This window comes from Alternaria novae-zelandiae, assembly GCF_023758075.1.
Source record: "Alternaria novae-zelandiae strain BMP 2774 chromosome Unknown scaffold_2, whole genome shotgun sequence".
Taxonomy (NCBI): Eukaryota; Fungi; Ascomycota; class Dothideomycetes; order Pleosporales; family Pleosporaceae; genus Alternaria; species Alternaria novae-zelandiae.
In genome coordinates this window covers 899,085-917,843 of record NW_026056962.1, presented here as the reverse complement: position 1 = coordinate 917,843, position 18,759 = coordinate 899,085, and the positions used below count along the sequence as shown (strand labels likewise).

General features: G+C 52.8%; 7 protein-coding genes and 1 non-coding gene across 8 annotated transcripts; 4 read left to right on the top strand and 4 right to left on the bottom strand.

Moving 5' to 3' along the window:
* Nucleotides 1-300: 300 nt before the first annotated feature.
* J4E88_001331 lies at nt 301-390 on the top strand. Its single transcript has one exon. It is a non-coding gene; the product is annotated as a tRNA-Thr (tRNA).
* Nucleotides 391-913: 523 nt separating this feature from the next.
* J4E88_001330 (uncharacterized protein) lies at nt 914-4,006 on the bottom strand (the record flags this gene model as incomplete). The annotated part of the gene is made up of 2 exons (XM_049395000.1): nt 914-2,107; nt 2,168-4,006. 2 exons carry the CDS (start codon nt 4,004-4,006, stop codon nt 914-916), a joined length of 3,033 nt encoding a protein of 1,010 aa, XP_049258864.1.
* Nucleotides 4,007-4,281: 275 nt separating this feature from the next.
* Nucleotides 4,282-4,794, top strand: RPB10 (DNA-directed RNA polymerase II subunit L; the record flags this gene model as incomplete). The annotated part of the gene is made up of 4 exons (XM_049394999.1): nt 4,282-4,317; nt 4,368-4,426; nt 4,549-4,635; nt 4,743-4,794. The coding sequence occupies 4 exons, from the start codon at nt 4,282-4,284 to the stop codon at nt 4,792-4,794; spliced, it is 234 nt and encodes a 77-aa protein (XP_049258863.1).
* Nucleotides 4,795-5,054: 260 nt separating this feature from the next.
* J4E88_001328 (uncharacterized protein) lies at nt 5,055-7,033 on the bottom strand (the record flags this gene model as incomplete). Its single annotated transcript, XM_049394998.1, has 3 exons — nt 5,055-6,594; nt 6,655-6,694; nt 6,754-7,033. The coding sequence occupies 3 exons, from the start codon at nt 7,031-7,033 to the stop codon at nt 5,055-5,057; spliced, it is 1,860 nt and encodes a 619-aa protein (XP_049258862.1).
* Nucleotides 7,034-8,143: 1,110 nt separating this feature from the next.
* J4E88_001327 (uncharacterized protein) lies at nt 8,144-10,084 on the top strand (the record flags this gene model as incomplete). Its single annotated transcript, XM_049394997.1, has 3 exons — nt 8,144-8,222; nt 8,274-8,405; nt 8,454-10,084. The coding sequence occupies 3 exons, from the start codon at nt 8,144-8,146 to the stop codon at nt 10,082-10,084; spliced, it is 1,842 nt and encodes a 613-aa protein (XP_049258861.1).
* A 2,397-nt stretch (nt 10,085-12,481) lies between these two features.
* Nucleotides 12,482-16,190, bottom strand: J4E88_001326 (uncharacterized protein; the record flags this gene model as incomplete). The annotated part of the gene is made up of 8 exons (XM_049394996.1): nt 12,482-12,502; nt 12,557-13,993; nt 14,046-14,195; nt 15,297-15,307; nt 15,388-15,451; nt 15,500-15,861; nt 15,915-16,049; nt 16,097-16,190. The coding sequence occupies 8 exons, from the start codon at nt 16,188-16,190 to the stop codon at nt 12,482-12,484; spliced, it is 2,274 nt and encodes a 757-aa protein (XP_049258860.1).
* A 333-nt stretch (nt 16,191-16,523) lies between these two features.
* On the top strand, nt 16,524-17,147 carry J4E88_001325 (uncharacterized protein; the record flags this gene model as incomplete). The annotated part of the gene is made up of 2 exons (XM_049394995.1): nt 16,524-16,544; nt 16,644-17,147. 2 exons carry the CDS (start codon nt 16,524-16,526, stop codon nt 17,145-17,147), a joined length of 525 nt encoding a protein of 174 aa, XP_049258859.1.
* A 373-nt stretch (nt 17,148-17,520) lies between these two features.
* Nucleotides 17,521-18,525, bottom strand: J4E88_001324 (uncharacterized protein; the record flags this gene model as incomplete). Its single annotated transcript, XM_049394994.1, has 3 exons — nt 17,521-17,645; nt 17,698-18,338; nt 18,389-18,525. 3 exons carry the CDS (start codon nt 18,523-18,525, stop codon nt 17,521-17,523), a joined length of 903 nt encoding a protein of 300 aa, XP_049258858.1.
* Nucleotides 18,526-18,759: the final 234 nt, after the last annotated feature.

Below are 18,759 nucleotides of genomic sequence, written 5' to 3'. Positions count from 1 at the left end.
CGTTTCCAACGAAGAGCTTGGATGTGAGCATAATACGAGTTTGTTTAGTGGCATGAAGGTTTCGATTGATTCAATGGTTGATTTCCGAGGTCGTGTTGCAATGCTCGAGACGCCATACCCAGACCAGCATTAGCAGCGGAACCCCCAACCGAGCTTGCTTGAAAGATACGTAACCCCGCTGCGGCATTGCCCCACCATCAAATCGTTCGCAGCTGATGCATTCAGCCACCTGGCACATCCTCTAAACTCACAAACGTATGGTTATATTTTTTGTAATTTTCAATTTCGTCAACCACATCCGCCCGTTTAGCACAGTGGTACTGCGTCGCACTCGTAACGCAGCATATGTTCGATATGCGAAGATCCACGGTTCGATTCCGTGAACGGGCAACCCTCATTGTTTTTGAGGTTTGCAATGCCTGGTACATCGTGATGCATCCTCCGATTTGTTTTTGCGTACCCCTAGAGTAGTCAGCAATCGATTTTTTTTTTAGACAAAACAGGTTCGCGTAGGCTCCATGGTGCTCGGCAATACCGTCGAAACAACTGGACTCAAGAATGGTGTGCTACGCAGAGGGAAAGGATGAAAGCGGCAGTCGGAAGCATGGAGGTGTGGCGGTGAGGCGAGCGCGGCTGCGGCCACGCTCAGGGGCGCTGGCTAGTCGAAGGTGGAAGAGGCATGCGTATTTAGGTACAGCTTTTGGGAAAAGAAGAGAAAATGTGTAGTCAAAGTTTGCTACCAAAGTCATTCTGCTTTCTCATGCAGTGTCACGACTCTTCGTGCACCTATCCGACGGGCCTCGTCCTCATGATTATGTGCTAGCTGCACCGAACGCATCAGTACACTCGGCATGAACAAACGCATCTCAATGTCGTGGTATTTTATCAAGACTATAGTACAGCAATACAGCTCCTATGCTGCTGCCTTTTGCGGCTTCCCGCCAATCAGCGCCAAAATGTTATCGAACAGACCCTGCGGTGGCGGAGGGACTGAGCCGTCATGCAGCACATTCTGCAGATCCTGCATATTGAAAACATGCTCGTCGCGCTCAATGTCTTGAGTAAGATCTCCAGAAACCAAGAAGTTCGCCAAAGGTCTACCGGCCTCTTCTTCTTCGTCTACTGGGTAGGCGATGGACCGCCTGCCGACGTGTTCCTCTGGCGGGGGAGTCGGCAGCTGTAACGATCCAGCGCTAGGAGTGATTGTCCTGAAGTACGATCTAGAGTCAAGAACAACGTAGCCACCGCTTGTTCGGGACGCGAGTCCGAGCGTGATGCTGAAACATGTATCTTTCCAAATTGCCTTCTGGTGCTCTGGACTGTGGATGGAGATCCTCGACGAAGTCCTCTTCTCGAATTGAGGAAGTGAGACGGCGAATGTACCATCGACTTCGTTGCAAGCTAGTCGAACGAGCGGTACGCGCTCCAGCCGTCCGATGCCAGGGGTTTCTATCGGGGCACTGTACGCGAGTGCGTCCGAAACCATGTCCCAGACAGTGATCGCATCAGCAACCACTACCAGATGTTGTCCAACAAATCCAAGGCCAGAAAGAGCTGTGACATCGATCTCTGTAAGTGATCGTCGAATGGTTGCAGAGTGAGTGTCGATCAGGTGCGTGACACCAGCATCTTCATCCAAATCCCAAGAGATTGAGACAGCAAGGACGGAGCCATCGGATGAGAAGGCTAGTCGGGAAGTGCGCGGTGGTAAAGATTGTTGCGAGCCTTCGGTAATGTCGAGCTTGTCATTGATCTCAACTGCTCGATCGAGTGACCAGGTGACTAGACCTTCCTGTTGAGCCCCACGAACGATGACTCCGTCGCGTGATCGTGTCTTGGGCCTCCAGATCCGTACGACATGGTCTTCACCAACAGTCGCGAAGCCCGGAGCAGCAGGATCAGCGACAAGATGGAAAACTCGTCCGTTGCCGCATACGTCCTCGAAGAAGTGTGGAGCGTCGATGCGAGTTTCCAGCTTCCATTGCGCACTGGTCTTGTCGCGTCGCCAGATCTTGAGGTAGACTTCACGACGATTTAGACGTTCTTGCTCGTTGAATTCTGGAATGCCTTCATTCAGATAGCGAGCATCTGATTGTGGCGGAACCCACTGCGAAAGGAGTAGAAGTCAGTGTGTGTGTCAAATGCGTCTTGTGCAGTTAGAACTTACCTCATCGATTGTGGCAAGCCATTCTCCATCGTGGCTGACTTGAATGTGCATGACTGTGGGTTCTTTGATCTGACCTCCATCTGGCGCGACATTTGGTTCAGTCGCGTTGTTGCGAGTGAGTGCCTGGCGCCCTTTAGCACGTTCGTTCGCGATATCATAAGTCTGTAAGTATGGCTCAGGCTTAAGACCTTCCTTCCGACGAGGTTGTGATGAAGGTACGGAAAAGAAGACTTCGGCTGGATTGGCTGGATTTACAGCCATGGGTACCGCATCAAAGAGGCCATGATACTTGCCAGACTTGGTGTCCTTAGGCTGTTGTTCGAAGTCGATTCGACGCGATTGGATGCCGATGATGTTCGTGCGGGCCTCGAGCTCGGTGGTAGAAAGAACGATGACGGAGTTGTTGGCCAGTGTCAATGCATAGGCTGAACCAGTAGGAGATACTACAACATTCTCAATAGCTGCAGAAAGATGAGGTAGGTGTTGAGGTTGTCCTGTGGCAAGCTGCCATATCGTAAGGACAGTCTCGTCGCCACCTGAGATGATGTAGTTGCCGTCCAAAGACCACTTGACAGACCCTACCGCGTCCCTGTGCCAATGGAGTCTCTTGGGCCTGAAGCTCGCGGCGTTGTCCGCTCCTTCCTTGTTGCTCTTCTCAATCGCAGCAAATGAGGCCAGAATGTCTTCAAAGAGAAGAATCACGCCAGTCTCCTCACCAACAGCAATGTCCAGTACATCTCTTTGGTTGCCGTTGTCTTGTTGCTCGCGGTGGTAAACGCTGAACGTGGTGATCTGCTTCGAGAACTTGAACTCGCGCCAAACATACTCAAAGTCCTCAAGAGCCGTCTTGCTGGCCTTTGCGCGCTTTCCAACGACGATAGAGTCAGTTGTAGCAGCTACAACATATTTGCCTTGTAAAAGCACCTGGAGACCGCGGATCGCAGAGCTTGCACCCAGCACTTGCTTGACTTCCTTCAGTTCCCGGGATTCTTGGCGCCGAGTACGAAGGACGCGCACACTGATGGTATGGCGGCCTTCATCAACATCATGACAGTATACGAGGTCATCGTCGGCCTTGGCCTTGGAATCAGACCCAGGTGGGGAAATGACCGTCATGTGCTGGACTGTAGCACCAATGTTCCAACGGCCAGCCGTCTTGCCAGCCACCCAGTTCCACAGTATTATATGCCCGTTCGAGTACGCGGCGTACACGAGGTGAGGGTTCGCGGGTGATAGGGCATACGTTGTGAGGTTTCCTGTGTCGTCTTGGGAGAGCGTGTTGACAAGCAACGAGGTTTCGGTGGCATATACGCGTAGCGAATTGGAGTCGGCTATTATCAGATACTTTTCGTCGGGAGAGAAGACAGGATCGGCTGGTATGAACCATCCACCTTGAACTCGTGAGGAAATCCATCTCTCTGTCTTCTTGTTCTTTCTCTTCTTTACTATGGCTTCTGTCGCGGTGCCTGTCACTTCAGCCTCCGTAATTCCATCGCGGTCTTGTCTGTTCTTTTCCTTTCGCTCCTTCTTGTCCTTCTTTTTCAGCGCAGACTTGGATAGTCCTGACTTGGCGAGCTTGCCATTGACTTCAGCCGGCTTCGTTGGGGTGTCGGTCGTCGCATCTTGGATCGCGCCGTTCGTTATCGGGGTTACAGCCGATTGCTTCTTTGGCGTAGGCGTGCTCGTGGATTTGGGTACTGCATTGGTCGCGCCGTTTACAGGTTCGCCGTTGCGACCGTCAAGTTGCGCGGCGGCATCGCTCTTTCTCTGCTTCTTGGCCTTCTTCTGCGCCGCAGCTTCCTCGGCCTTCCTCTTCAGTTGTGGAGTCGCATCCGCCATACTGGCTGATTCTTGGTGGTGTTGGCGTGAGAAACCACGAATGTGGGCGACTGTCGTAGAGTGTCTGGAGCCGACATGTCGAAGGCTTCGAACTTTTTTGATGGACCTTGGCCCAAGCTTTTCACCGCCCGCGTCGCTAGCGCGCCCGCAACTTTCTTTGGCGTCCACCACGTCCAACACCGCGAGAACCTCACCTTAACTTTACGCGCTCTCATAGCTACTGGGCTGTCGTCGCATAATCTCTCACATCACACCGAAACTCCGGAAACCCCAAGATGATTGTTCCTATCCGTTGCTTTTCTTGCGGAAAGGTAATAGGCATACTCTCCAGCTCATGCGCGCACCCACTCACAATGTTCAGGTCACCGGCGACCTATGGGAGAAGTACATGACCATCCTTAGCGAAGGAAAGGAAGAAGCGTAAGAAGCCTTTTCGGGATTGTATTCGCGCGCGCGCCTGCCCTCTAACCAAAGCCGACCACCTTTTGCTACTCCAAGTCTTATATAGCAGCAAGACCTTCACTAATACGTCTTCCATCTAGTGAGGCCCTCGACGAGATCGGTCTTCAACGCTACTGCTGCCGCCGCATGATTCTCACCCACGTCGATCTGATCGAAAAGCTCCTCAAGTACGTGCCCGCTGCCGATGCCGACAAGGTGTTGCGTCGCCAGAAGGAAGAGGAGAAGAGGCGATTGCGGTGATTACGTCCCGGACAGGGGCTGACACTTATCACAGGTACAACGCCAGCGAACGAGAACAAGCCCGCGCCGCTCGCGGCGGACGATAGTCAAAGGACAATACGAACAGAGAATCTGGAGTTTGGGAAGGCATACTTTATCATGGCAAGGCGTTATTCGGGCGAAAGCATATTGGGTTGCACTAGATCTCATTTCACCCACAATCTGGAGGTTTGTGAGATCAGGCAGTGCTTGAGTATAGTGAGAGCCGCGGGCCCGTCTTGGAATTTGGTCGACGCGTAGGGCATATGTACAAAACGCGCAGTCTCAACATCTACCACTTGGACCGATAACAGAGCCTCACTTCTGATCATTCCTCACACTTCTTACCCTCACTGCCCCAGTGCTCCTCCACCCACTCGGTCATAATATCTGTAAAGCTCTTCTCGTTGTCAAACGCCTCAGTATCCTCCAGCCCTCTTTTTGCCCCCAGGTACTCGAGCGCCAGCAATATCCATTTCTCAATAAACTGATTATACATGAGATCAATGGTCTCTGGCTCCACGTCTGTCTCTGATTGGTCGAAACCGACAGCTGACTGAATACAGTTCGGAACATTGTAGAAAGCGATGGGCTCGTGGATCGTATCATCGCCGTCTGCCCCAGCATCGTCCTTGGTGGTGTAACCTGGGAACGGTTGTGGCCCATCGATGCCATGGAGAGGTGCCTGGCCTTCGGGGAGTTTAGCGAAGGCGAAGTCAGATGTAAGCAGATGTGGTCGAGACCGCGCTGCCGAAACCTCTGGTGGCTGCAGGAATGCATTGCTCTCCATCATGGCCAACATAATGGGACCCTCATTGTTTAGTAATTTGAGCACCTGACTAGCGGCCTTGTAAGGTACATCCTTGATGTATCGGATCCCACTGGTGAACGGAGAGACCAGGAACTTTGTGTCCTTGGTGAAAGCTCCCTTGAAGATGTCAAAGCGGATAGCGCCAGTGTTGGTAATCACAAATGCCTTCTTTCCACCCTGGATGCCATCAGACTTTTCAATAGTCTGCGGCAGCAGTTGCTCCTCGATCCAGGTAAAGATACTCTCGTTGTGCGGGTATGGGCGACGGCTGATCCAAAGATCTTGTGGAGCACAGCCGTATACTTTGCCCAGCCCAAGAGACGCTCTGGCATCACCAATCGCCTTGGAGACCTTCTTACCGTGATCGGTCGCGAACTCTTTGGCGTCTTTTCCGCTGTGGTGACGCAGCGAATAAAGATTGTTGTCAATGTATCGACGGGAGAAGGTGAGCTTTGGACTCTGAGCTAGAGGCGTTGCGTCTTTGGTACCGCCAGTACTGAGACCGTCAATAGACATGAAGCCGAGCGTCTCCATATATCGCCCACTTTCAAGAGCGACAGCTTTGTTATCAAAGATCTTGTAGTCGCGGATGTGGCTATGACCTCCGAAGAACTGGATGGGCGTATCCCAATGCATCGACCGTATAGTAGAGAACAAAAGCGCATATTCTTCGGAACGGATGTCAACATGGCCAAAGACGATGATCAAGTCGATGTCCTGGCTTTTAAGGGCTTCTGTGAACCACTCCTCGTGCACTGTGTCCTCAACCCTCTGAACGACAGTGTTGTTTGCGTTGCCCGTGAAATCGAATAGGAATCCGAAGGCCAGGATGCGTATACCTTGGTTTTTAGTAGTGAATCTTTTGAAGCGGGGTGCGAGTGGCTCCCGCTTCCCAGTCTCGGGGTTGTAGATGTCTAGATTGGAGGCCAAGTAGTTTCCTTTGAAGTCGGGAACCGTGTGGAAGTATTCGCCCTCAGCAGTGTTTGCTTTGTACAACTCATGGTTGCCTGAGCATATCAGATCGATGTTCTGTTCTTTGGCGATCTCGTAGGTAAACCTAGATGTTGGTGTGGGAAGTCAGTACTCATCTCACCTGCATTTTGAAGGGAGTACTAACTTTCCACGAGGCTTTGAGGAGTCGTAGATGGCGTTTCCTTCTGCAGGGGGAAACATGAGATTAGTATACATATCATACGCATCTTTACACCCAACTCACCAACACGGTCTCCAGTATCGATGAGCAGCAAGTCTGAGCCATCCGCATCTGCTTTCTCACGCATGTGCTTTGCAAAAGAGACATAGTCGCCCCAATCAGAAGAGAAAGACGCCTCTTGGAGATGGCCGCCCCACCACCCATGCACATCGGTAGTATGCAGGAAGTTGAGCTGTGCCCACGGTAGGTCGCGCAGAGGAGCCGCTTTAGGACGCGGCGCTTCAGGTTGCACACAGGATGCCGCTTTGAGAAGGGCAAAAACAACAAGGGATTTGTGAAACATGGTGAAAGACATGGCGCTGTACTACCCGTCCCCGTCGCAAATGAGGTTGTCTCAAGCAACCATCAAGGTACTGGCGATGCTGGAACGTAGTCTGATGACAACCTTGGAAAAGACAAAGGTCGAGATGGAACGCGCAGGAGCAGGAAGCGAAACGAAAGCAGCAAAGTGGTTGCAGCGGTGATGAACAGGTGATGTTGGATGTTGCGGTCAGTGAGTCGATAGCCAGCCACCCGGGCCCGCTTTTAGTAGTAGCACCAAAAGGTAAGGCATGATGCATCCGCCGCCCGCGACGACGCCAGCAAGCTGCAAAAACGTGCAAAAAGATAATGTCAGCGGTGGGATTCGAACCCACGCAGGTTGCCCTATGAGAAACCTCTTGAGAGTGCGTCTTCCGGAGAAGACAAGCTTTCGCTTGAGTCACACGCCATAACCACTATCGGATGTTAGATGGGAAGATGTCAGGAGCTGGGAGAAATGCTTACCTCGGCCACGCTGACTGATTCGATGACAAATTTTCAACATAGACATCATATATCGCAGAATCTTCTTTGAGCTCTAGCTGCATGCTGTGGGGTGGCCGACATCCCCTTGTCTTGAAGTGTGTAAGCTCAGCAACCATTTCCGTATAGCATGAACCAGACCCATTCTGGATATCCACACTGTGTAGATTACATAAGAACAACGTACGTGTGAGCGGTACAGCTTCTCGGTCAGCCGTGGTTCATAAGACGGCCACGAGTGAAGGTCGCCGACACCGAGGATCGACACAGTGACGTGCTGAAAACAGGAGACAAAACAGCAAAAGGCTTGCAGTGGTAACGAGACATGTGATATTAAATGTTACGAACGAGTGTCGGACGGTCAGTCAGTCGATGGTAGCCAGGCTGCCTAGGTAGCCAATCAGGCAGTGACGTACGCGGTGAATGGTTGACGGGCCGTGGCTGCAGCGAGCTGGTCCATGTGAAGTCTAGCGCCAGCCTTGCTAAATGCAGTTCAACATTTTTCTATGTACACGACAACACCAGCCACCTCACAACAACTTCCAATCCAAACACTTTTACGCGCATCAACCTTCGTTCGTGTCGCCAACTCTCGTTTGTGTCGCGCGCAATGGCTAGAGCTTCCCGTTCTGCGAGCGCAAAGCCCGCTGAGAAGAAAGACGCCAAAGATGTCAAGGTGAACGGCACCCGTACGTCACGTCCACCCACAGTAACCATGCTATCGCTGACAAACCTCGCAGTCCCACGAAGAGGCGCGAAGAAAGCCGAAGACGCGCCTGTCGCCAACGGCATAGCTGAGGAAGCCGAGGAAACTGAGGACGTCGAGATGGCCGACGAAGACACCAACGAAGTTGAGGCAGCTCCACCGAAGCGTAAGCTCAACGCGTCCGAAATAAGGTCAACCGCTAAGAAGACAGCAGCTGCTGGACGCAGTCGCGCAAAGAAGACAGAGACTCCTGCACCTGAACCCGCGGCCGCGCCTAAGAAGACGACCAAGCGCAAGAAGGACGATGAAAGCGAACCGGAGGTCGAAGACGCGCCTGCTCCCGCCGTGAAGAAGCCCAAGGTAGCGAAAGCTGCCCCCAAGACTGCCCCGAAAGCAGCAGCGAAAGCCGCCCCGAAAGCCGCGTCAAAGACCGCAACGCCAGAGCCCGAAGCCGCGAAGGTCGATCCGGCTCTGATCCCGAACCCCAAGGGCCCGCGTCGCAACAAGGGCAAGAAGACTGAGATCAACGAGATCCGCTACACGGAACCTCTGAAGGTTTTTGTCTTTGGTGAAGGCTCTTCTGGCGAGCTCGGCTTCGGCGCCACAAGCAAGGCCATCGACGTGAAGCGGCCGCGCTACAACGAGCCTCTGTCCAACTTGAACGTTGTCAAGATTGCTACTGGCGGCATGCACGTTGTCGCACTCACAAAAGACAACAAAATCCTGACATGGGGTGTCAACGACAACAATGCCCTTGGACGCGACACGTCGAACGCACCCGTCAAGATGCGTGATCTAGACGCGGACGACTCTGACTCCGACTCTGAGGATGAGACCGGCGGCTTGAACGACGCTGAGGCCACACCAACGCCCGTACCATCCGAGTTCTTCCCTGAAGACACCACCTTTGTCGACGTCGCTGCCGGCGATAGCTGCTCTTTCGCACTTACTACTGAGGGCGCGGTCTATGGATGGGGCACATTCCGAAAGAACGAAGGTATCATGGGTTTCGAACGCGACAATCATACAGCGCCTCGACCCGTCTACATCGACAGCATAAAGAAGGTCATTCAGCTCGTGTGTGGTACCAACCACGTCTACGCCCTGGACAAGGACCACCACGTATATGCTTGGGGCAACGGCCAGCAAAACCAGCTTGGACGCCGTGTCACTGAGCGCAATCTCATCCAAGGTTTGCAGCCCAACAAGATTGGTTTCCACGACTCTTCCATCAAGAAGCACAGCCAACGCATAACACACATCGCATCCGGCGACTACCACGGTCTTGCCATCGCAGAAGATGGGCACGTCTGGGGCTGGGGTGCGAACAACTACTGTGAGACTGGTTACACCAAGAATGCTGGTGCAGATGATGCTAGCGTTCTCCAACCCAAGATCATACACAGTTTGGAAGGCAAGGGCGTCCAATCATTGGCAGGAGGCTCGCATCACAACTTGGCCATCACCAAGGATGGACAGGTGCTAGTCTGGGGTCGCTGCGACGGCTCACAGACTGGTCTTCCTCCGTCCCAGCTTGATGCAGAGACGGATGAGCACAAGGTTCTCAAGAACAACGGCAAGGCGAAGATCGTCGTGCAGCCGACACCGCTTCCCGACCTCAAGAACATTGTCGCTGGTGCATGCGGTCCTGATCACTCCATCGTCGTTGACAAGGACGGCAAGGCTTACTCGTGGGGTTTCTCGGTCAACTTCCAAACGGGTCAGGGTACCGACGACGACATTGAGGTCCCTACCTTGATCGACAACACCGCTGTACGTGAGACGAAGCTTACATGGGCTGGTTGCGGTGGTCAATACAGTATCCTGGCAAGCAAGAAGGAATAGGCTGTCCAGCCTTCATCTCAGCTTGACGCTGGGAATATTGATGGTAGCAACTCTTCATCAGGATGCTTTCCATTTTTTCACATTTCGTTGTTGTGTTTCACTTTTGGGACATTCAGACCAGCATTCACGGCGTTCTAATCTTTCACGGGTCGTTTTGGGATAGCGAATATCTGATTCTGCACACGGGGTTATCCAACGTATTCATTGCGCGGCTGAGGGTTAGGCCTTGGAAAACGACATGGCTGTAGTAGAAGGCGTAGATTGGGAGGAAGGCTCAGCCGTGCTTGTGAATAACTTGTAATAGTACGATGCCATGCTATCTTTCAAGACGACTTCCTGTACATATATGCGGTGATATCTCGTATCTCAGAAACCTTGCGCAGACATGTTGTGCCATGAGACGAAAGACGTAGGGAAGGCTCATGATGGACTGTTGAAAGACGGACCCTTACATAAGCAACCGATGACGCTCGACCCTTCTTAGCCAAAAAACATCATCACCAATGTCCAAAGCGCATCGATAGCAACCCCGCAACAGCCCAATTCTACGATCGCAAACTCCGTACGCCCTCCGCAGATAAATACCCAGACTATTCGAGACTGACGGATTGTGCAGCGTCTCACCCGTCTCCGCAACGATGCCACCCAAGCAGATGACAGGCAAGGGCCGTACCCTCAACGAGCCCAGCTTCGCGTCCAGCACCATCTCAGCCTTTACGAGCAAGGATAACAGGAGTATCGTTACTGCCGCGGGAATGTTCGCTGTAAGTCGCCCTGGGTTGTCGACACTGCAGACGAAGGATAGAGCACGATAGAGAAGGAAAACAGAGGCAAGGGCAAATGCTAATGACCGCGTGTAGATTGGCGTAACCTTTTTGCACAGCAGCTGGGCCGAGATCCTACTTCCCGCGTAAACCCGAATCGATCTCATACAAGGAGACAATGCGCCAGCGCCAGGCGAACGAGTTAGGCGGAAATGCGAGTAGCCATCGCAGGGCAACGAACGATTCTCGACGCCATGTACAAAGAAGCAAACTCTGGTTTGAGGAAGAGCGTTGAAAAAGAAGGCGTTCAGGCACGAAAGCACACATACCAGTAGTGTGAAACAATATCCCCAAAGTCTTCTCTAAAAACGGTCTTATAACGATCTTGTAGAATTATGTATAACAATGACGAGAACACGGCTACATACTCTGTCCTTTCTGTTTGTCATTGCAGTGCTTTCAATTAGACTTTTGGCAGTTCGTCTCACCACCTCACATCTTTCGCCATCAGTCATCGCAGTACGTCACTGCTCTATCCACACAAAGATCCGAAACACCATGCGCGTCACCCGCACCGACGCGTATGAAGGTTCTGTAACCCACACAACTGGAACATACCAAGCACTGTCTTGCTGTCACAGAAATGCTTAGCAAAATAGACTTTTCGGATTGAACCGCATCGTGTTCGTCTTTTCTTCTTTCTTCCTTTTCACGTCTCCAGAGACGCAGTCTCGGCTTGGCTCGAGTTTCACTTCGCCTTGTTGAGATTCTTCTCTGCTTCCTTTACGAGTACTAACGTTATTGGCGAGAATACGCGCGTCGGCTGCTGAGTTTGACAGAACGGTGTGTGACGTCCTTTCTTTTGCACGATGGCGAGATCGGAGACGCGGATTTGTTATTTGCCGTCCGGATTTCCCGCGGGTTTGTCACGAGCTGTTTCGGGCGCGTAATCGGACGTATCGGAAGCACACGCGTGGCGTATGCACATACGTCGAGATGAACAAGTTGGTGGACGGTATCGTTTGGCTATCGTGAAGTGTGCCTTGGCGCTCATGAGCTGTCTGTTGCCATTGCACGCGCCAGTCAGTTCGCCGAGACAGGCTTTGGGTTTGTTGGCAAATTGCAACAACGATGGTGATTCGTACTCGGTAGATTACTTTCATACGGCACGGTGGCGTCAAGGACTAGTTGGTCTGCGGCGCAGCGAAAGTAACTTGAATGGTAGTCTGAAAACCTGGTTGTTGGTACTTCCACGCGCTGGTGGCGCATGCAGAAGGCCTAAACTGCGTGGTAGCTATCTACTGCAGGTACTCCGGGTATCAATGCAGGTATTTACACGATATCACATTGCGGCAGAAACAATTGTTGGTGGTAGTTCTTCATTCGTAAGGTTCAATTACGCCTTTCATACATGCAAAGCCGACTCTAATAGCGGATCAACAGTCCGGCTGTGAAAAAAGAGTGTACAGGTGTTTATGCATGCCAGCAAAAACCAGCAATTATGCTCGCTACAAATACAGCAAGATCGAGCGCTGTCAAAGCAAGTACGCCGAAGCAGTCAATATGCGTTCGCGAGGATGAAAGGAAATGTAATGTGGATCGTAATAATGCGTGATGCTGGGGTATCTCTAGTCTATACTTCTCTAACCCAAACCTGATAAAGTAGTTAGTACGTAGTCTTCAAGGTGAAAGTGAACGAAGAACTTACCTCCATCTTGGCCATATCGCTGCCTTCCTTCCTTGCAACACTCTTCGCCGTCTGGATGGCCATGTCAAGATCGTCCTGGTCGGCCATGGTGATCATGTCGCCATCGTCTTTGAACTCCACCTTGAACTTATTTCGTACACCGAACTTCTCCCGAATCTGTTGCCAGAATTCAGTGATTAACTGATCGGAACTGATAAAGACGTAACGTGTGTCGCTAGAGTGGACCTTCACTCTGACTTTGCTGCCTGCACCGCGGGTGCTACCACCAGATCTGGCGGAGCGGGCGGGGGATCGTCTCCTGGATTTTGTGCGAGACATCATCTCGAATTCGGCATCATCAAGATCACTACCATCGTAGTCGTCTTCGTCTTCTTCTTCAATGTAAGCCGGTCGCCTGCTCTGTTTTGAGCGAGCGTATGCCCCGCGGCTCCCACGAGAAGGCGGGTAGGGGTCATTGTCGTAGTAGTCGTCAATGATATCATCGTCAGACCCACGGCGACGTGGCCTGTAGTCACGGTCTCGCTGGTCTCGCTGATCCCGCTGATCACGTTGCCCTCGGTCTCGCATTGACTCTGAACGACTTGGTGGTGGACGTTCAGAGGCGGAGCGCTGTGTTGGCTGGCGACGAGGCGGCTCGTTGTTGCTTTGCTGATCAAAGGCAGCTCGTCCAAGGTTCAGAGGCTGAGGCTTAGGGCCACCGCCTCGTACGGATTGCGCGCGGCTCATGGGAGCATCGGCGGCAGGTCTCCGCTCTCCACCAGATCTCCTGTCACCAGACCTTCTGTCTGCCTCCGGTGGCGGTGTGGGTGGGAACATGTTACGGTTCATTGGTGGTTCTGACTGCTGGCGTGCTCTGCTCTGAAGTTCTGGCTTGACAAGGTTGGTCGCCGCGTACGAGATCTTATCCTCAGTTCTGTCATCTTTTGCGGCCTGGCCTCCCTTCTTGATTTCGGCGCCAGCGAAGCCAGTAAAGGCATTGGCCCGGTCTGAAGCAGCGACCAGGCGGGCTTTTCCAAGATAGTCCTTTGTCTTCAGGTTCTTGACCTTGGCTTCGTTGGGACGGTAGACAATGCCGACGGGAATGGAGAAGACAGTGTAGCCTTCTGCTTCCTCCCGAATAGCCTCGTCGATCACATCATGGTCGGGCACCACTTTCTCCTTGGCTGCGAAAGACAGATCCTGTAGACCGGCGTCTCTTTGCTGGAGGTAGATGTAGCAAAGACCGCGATTGAACAGTACCTCGCAGGAGTATAGCTTGAACTTGAGACCCAATTGTTCGTAATCGATGTTGTTGTTTCCGCGTAGGTAGAGGAGTGTGTCGTTGAAGTTGGCGAGGGCTTCCTCGAAGTCGCCCATAAGGAAGTTTGACACACCCTGCTGGAAGTATGCCACTGCGAGGTACTGGTCCAGACGCACAGCGCGCTGGTAGCAGTCGACCTGTGTAGCCATCAGCACGTACTCCTACTACTGGAGCCATTGTTCAACTTACCGCCTTCTCATGCTCGCCAAGTGTGGCATGGATTACGCCGCAGTTGAACAGAATCTTGGACGTATCGGAGATTGTGTCAAAGACCTTCAATGCGACGTCGAACTCATTGTTGTCGTAGCTGGCGAGGGCTGCCACCCAGGTTTCGATTTCCTACCCCACCTATCAGTAATTGAACTCGGCAGGAGCGGCGACGCGCGGGAGGAAGGAGCGCACCTGCTTCAGAGACATGACGAGTGATCTTCACTTGTTACCCGGCAGTATGGTGTCGTCAAGCCTCAAGGTAGTGCCTTTCCTAGCACTCCACCGTTGGACGAGGGGTCGTGTTCCTTCTCACGCGCAAACTTCCGGATGTGTTCGTCTCAATTCCACCAGATTACAGAGTAGCCGCCGGGGCTTGTGGGTGTGCGCGACGTGGTGAATTAGTGTCCAGTAGGTGTGTGTGTCGCTATTAAGTCGTCGAGGTACACCAAGATGCGGTGGGTTGCGCGGGGGAGTTAACGATCGTACAGGTGTGGGAATTAAGGCACAGTTGGGAAACCGGGAGAGAGAGGAGGAGGTTTCGAGGGCAATGCTCGGAAGAGACAGGGACACGGTGGGAATTTGGCGGGCGGTTGCAGGAGGGCTACCGGTGGGGAGACCAATTCTGAGGTCCAGCGCGTTTGAGAGACAAGCCTTGGCCGACACGGTACCCGGCACCGTGATTGGATCCCTGCACCGTGAAGCCCGAGAGCCACAGCGCTACGCGCCTGTCCAAGACGCCTCAACCCGGCCGACTCGAGCATGACACCACCGTCCTGCGATGCTCCGAGAGCCTAGCGATTCTCCCAAGCGCCTCTGCAGTCCCCATAGCCTCGCTTCGTGAGGCTCACTGCCAGCAACCCACCGCGGCGCACATCGGACTGCTGGCCCCCTGCGATCATCGAGTGATGGCGTTTGAGGTCTGTAACGTGCAAATCCGCCGACTGAGACAGCCACGTGACGCAGCCTCTCCGCAGCCACTCATCCCGTCGCCTGGCGTTTTCAGGCATGAACGCATGACGATTCCAGGCCTCGCAAAGTCCGTGTTCGCGCAGTCTTAGTTTCGGCCTAGATTTCAAGGTGCAAGCCCTATCTCTCGTCACCAAACCAACACGGCATTTCGACGGCACTTTATTACTTGGTCTATCTTGGTGTCTCTTGAACTCATAGCATACCGCGATCGCGCTGCTCTTCCCTCTCCTGCCAGACCGTCTTGCCCGAACATGAACATACCGTCTTGTCGTCTGCACAACCGTTAGCACATACGCACGCGAAGAGTACCACACGCCATGCGCAGAACACGTGGGGTACCAAGAGCACTCACTGTCCCAAACACCAGCGCTACGTGCGATGACACCCACTAGCGTATCCGGATCGTTCTTGTCAAACTGTGCAAGGTCAGAGTAGATCTCAGATCAACTAGCGGTTTCGCATACCTTGCCGTCTTGCTCTCGCGCAACCACGATGCTACGTCCGATCATCTCCCAGATGTGGATGGGCTTGTCCAGGAACACAGATCCGACTCCACCCTTTCCTACCTGGACGGTTCCAAAGATGCCCCGACACGGCTTGTCTTCCTTTTTGGCCTTGAGATACTCCCAGATGGCGCCGGTAGATTCTGGTCCGTCGGATATGTCGCCAGATTCGCGAACTGTGGCCTGGTACGTTCCAGGCGACAATCCCCTTATGCTCAGATCGATGATAGTCATACTCGGAGCTACTTCAACCATGCGCACTAATCCTCGAACTTTGTTCTCTACATTAGGTGCGTGCGATTCTAAGATGCATACTGCGGCGCCTGTTCGGACGTTAGAATCGACGCACATGCCGACTATTCAAGATGGAGCATACTGTCTGATCTTCCAGATCCTCTTAGAATTGCATCGCGGCCAGTTGCTTGAATAGCTTCAACAATGGCCGATGGCGCTGCTGTGCCCTCGACAGATACCAGTTGATCTTTAAGGTTGGCAGTGATTTTGTTGACACCTACATGCTGTTAGAAGCCGGATGACGTGCATCGGGATCAGTCGTACCACCCAATTGCTGGAGGGAGCCTTCGATGTCGTTGATGCACGACTGGCAGGTCATAGGCACCGCGAAGATGGTTTCAAACGACGGGACAGTCATGTTGAAAATTGTGAATTCGAGTGTAATGTTGTTTGAAACCCTGTGCTATTGGTAGAATGGTCAAGTTGCGAGCATGCCACTTCGCCTTTGGGACGCTTTGAAATCGAGGCCCCACCTAACCATGGTGTGGCGCAGGGCGGGCGGCCGTCCCCGGGCCATATTTTATCGCCAATCCACGTTGGATCCCAGGCTTGGCATCGACTTCCATCCACGCCGACAAGCCAACGCCGCTCGTAGCTTCGCCAGTATCTCCCGAGCGAGAACCCCGGACTCCAGGTCAATACCGACGCCCGACTATACTTGGCCTATTAGGTCATTGACTTCGCAGCCGCCATGTCGCAAGTCATAGGAAAGGTGTGTATTCTGTCAGACCTCCGCATCTCAGAACTCCATGATCGCAGCCAAAGTCACCATCGCGAGACGTGCTATTTCTAGGGCTAATATGTTATCTAGACGCGTCTGGCCTACGCCCGCTCATGGCACCATCTCGACATCGGCTCCGACCCACGCGCGCTCGGCCGCGTCGCCTCCGCTATAGCCCTGACCCTCATGGGGAAACACAAGCCCATCTTCGACCCTTCGACTGATTGCGGCGACTACGTTGTAGCCACAAACTGCTCACAATTGCACACCACCGGCAAGAAGCGCTTCCAGAAACTCTACCGCACACACACGACTCGTCCGGGCTCCCTCAAAGAACTCTCCATGGACAGGATGATCGCCAAGTGGGGAGGAGGAGAGGTTTTGAGGAAGGCGGTCAGCGGCATGTTGCCCAAGAACAGGTTACGGAAGGACAGGCTGGCGAGGTTAAAGACGTTCGAGGGGAGAGCGCACCCTTACAAGGAGAATATCCTAAAGGTGGGAAACGGCGGTGGACAGAGTATAGTGGAGCACGATGAGGTCAAGAAGACGTTTGCAGAGGTCAAGGCACAGAATGCGGAGGCACCAGTATCATGACGAGAGGTGGTCAAAGGGGTCAAGAGAAGATATACCATAGCATCAGGGTGCGTGTATAAGACATGTAAATCTACATAATTGTCCTTGAGCCGTATTTCATATTCTACGGCCACATGTACTTGGTTACTGGGTTTGACGTCGATTCGATAATCTCATGGATCTCTGATTTGTCACATCATATGCCGCGAGAGTGAGTAAAACGGTTGCATTCGCTCTACTCGTAAGATGGTATACTACTCTCACTCGTCCCCAACGAACAAAAAGAAATGGTGGTATAATGTTCTACTCTCCTTTGACAATCTCTCCAAAACTCGCTCGATGACCCAAAGAAATGTACAAAAAACCAATGTGCGACGGCATGATGCTACTGCATCTACAACTTCGACTTGGTACCCTTGCGAGTAACAGTGCAGAAAATCAGACCGTTGGGGTCAGATTGAGGAGCAAAGACAGTGGCGTCTTTGCCGGTGTTCTTGATGCCCTTGTGCCACGAAAGATCTAGTGCCATGTTAGCGAATGAATGCAGGAGAAGACAATTGGTCCCACGTACCGACTTCAAAGTAGTGCTTGTTGGGCAGCGCATAGTCGACAGCATCCACCTGAGGAACAGCGGCCAAGATCAGGTCGCACATCTTGTACATAGTTGCTTGTACACTGGCGCTATCATCCTCGGCGAAGACCTTCATGGTGATATCCCTTGCCGCGGTCCAGGCACTGTTGAAGTCTACGGCCTTGGCCTCATCCAAGTTCTTGAACAGCTTCCATTGCCAGCCAGCTTCAACCTCTGTACTCAGAATGCGGTCCCATGTTTCGGGCAGACGCGTGTATTCGTCACGGTGGAAGCCATGGAATGCTGACCCTGTGCTCTTCAGAACAAGGAGCTTCTCAATCTTGGAGCGAATAGAGACACCCTCGTTCTCGCGTGTCACGGATTCGACCACGCGAGTCTCTTCGCCGTCGCGGAAGAACGAGTGTGGGTGTGCTTTTCCGTCGATAGTCATGCGCGTCCATCGGTGCTGGATAATCTTAACGTGCGCGGCGTGAATGTGAGGGTAGGTCTTAACGAAGTGGTCGCCAATGATGGCAGCGAATTGCTCGGGCGGGTCGATAGGGTTTTGTTTTGCGAGTATGTAGGTTGTTTGCTTTTGCGTGTCGGTCGCGACTATGACAGAGTTGTCTGCTTTGGTGTAGCTGGAGATCGTTAATACAGGGTATGCTAGAGTCTCGGTGGAGAAGCGTACGAAGTCTCAATGTCTCCCTCAAGTAGGACACAGACTGTTTGTTCAACGACGGTGTGGACACCGGTGTTGGGGTCCTTGTCGACCTTGTAGAGACGGACGTTGTCCTTGCCGTAGCGGGCGTGAGTAAGCTGAGACATTGCGAGCGAAGCTGTGCAGATTAGGATAATAGCCTGGAATGCTTCAGATAAGGGCGCGAGGTGTATGTGATTAGGCGAGGGTCAGTTGGAAGCTGAAGGTGAGTGGATAGAGTTATCAAGAAGGGCGATCAAGCTAGATATACTTATGAAACGGCACCTTATCTGATGGACGGCACACGGAGGATACCGAACTGTACAGGAGCGGTTTGCGATTGAGGCACGAGCAAGCTATGG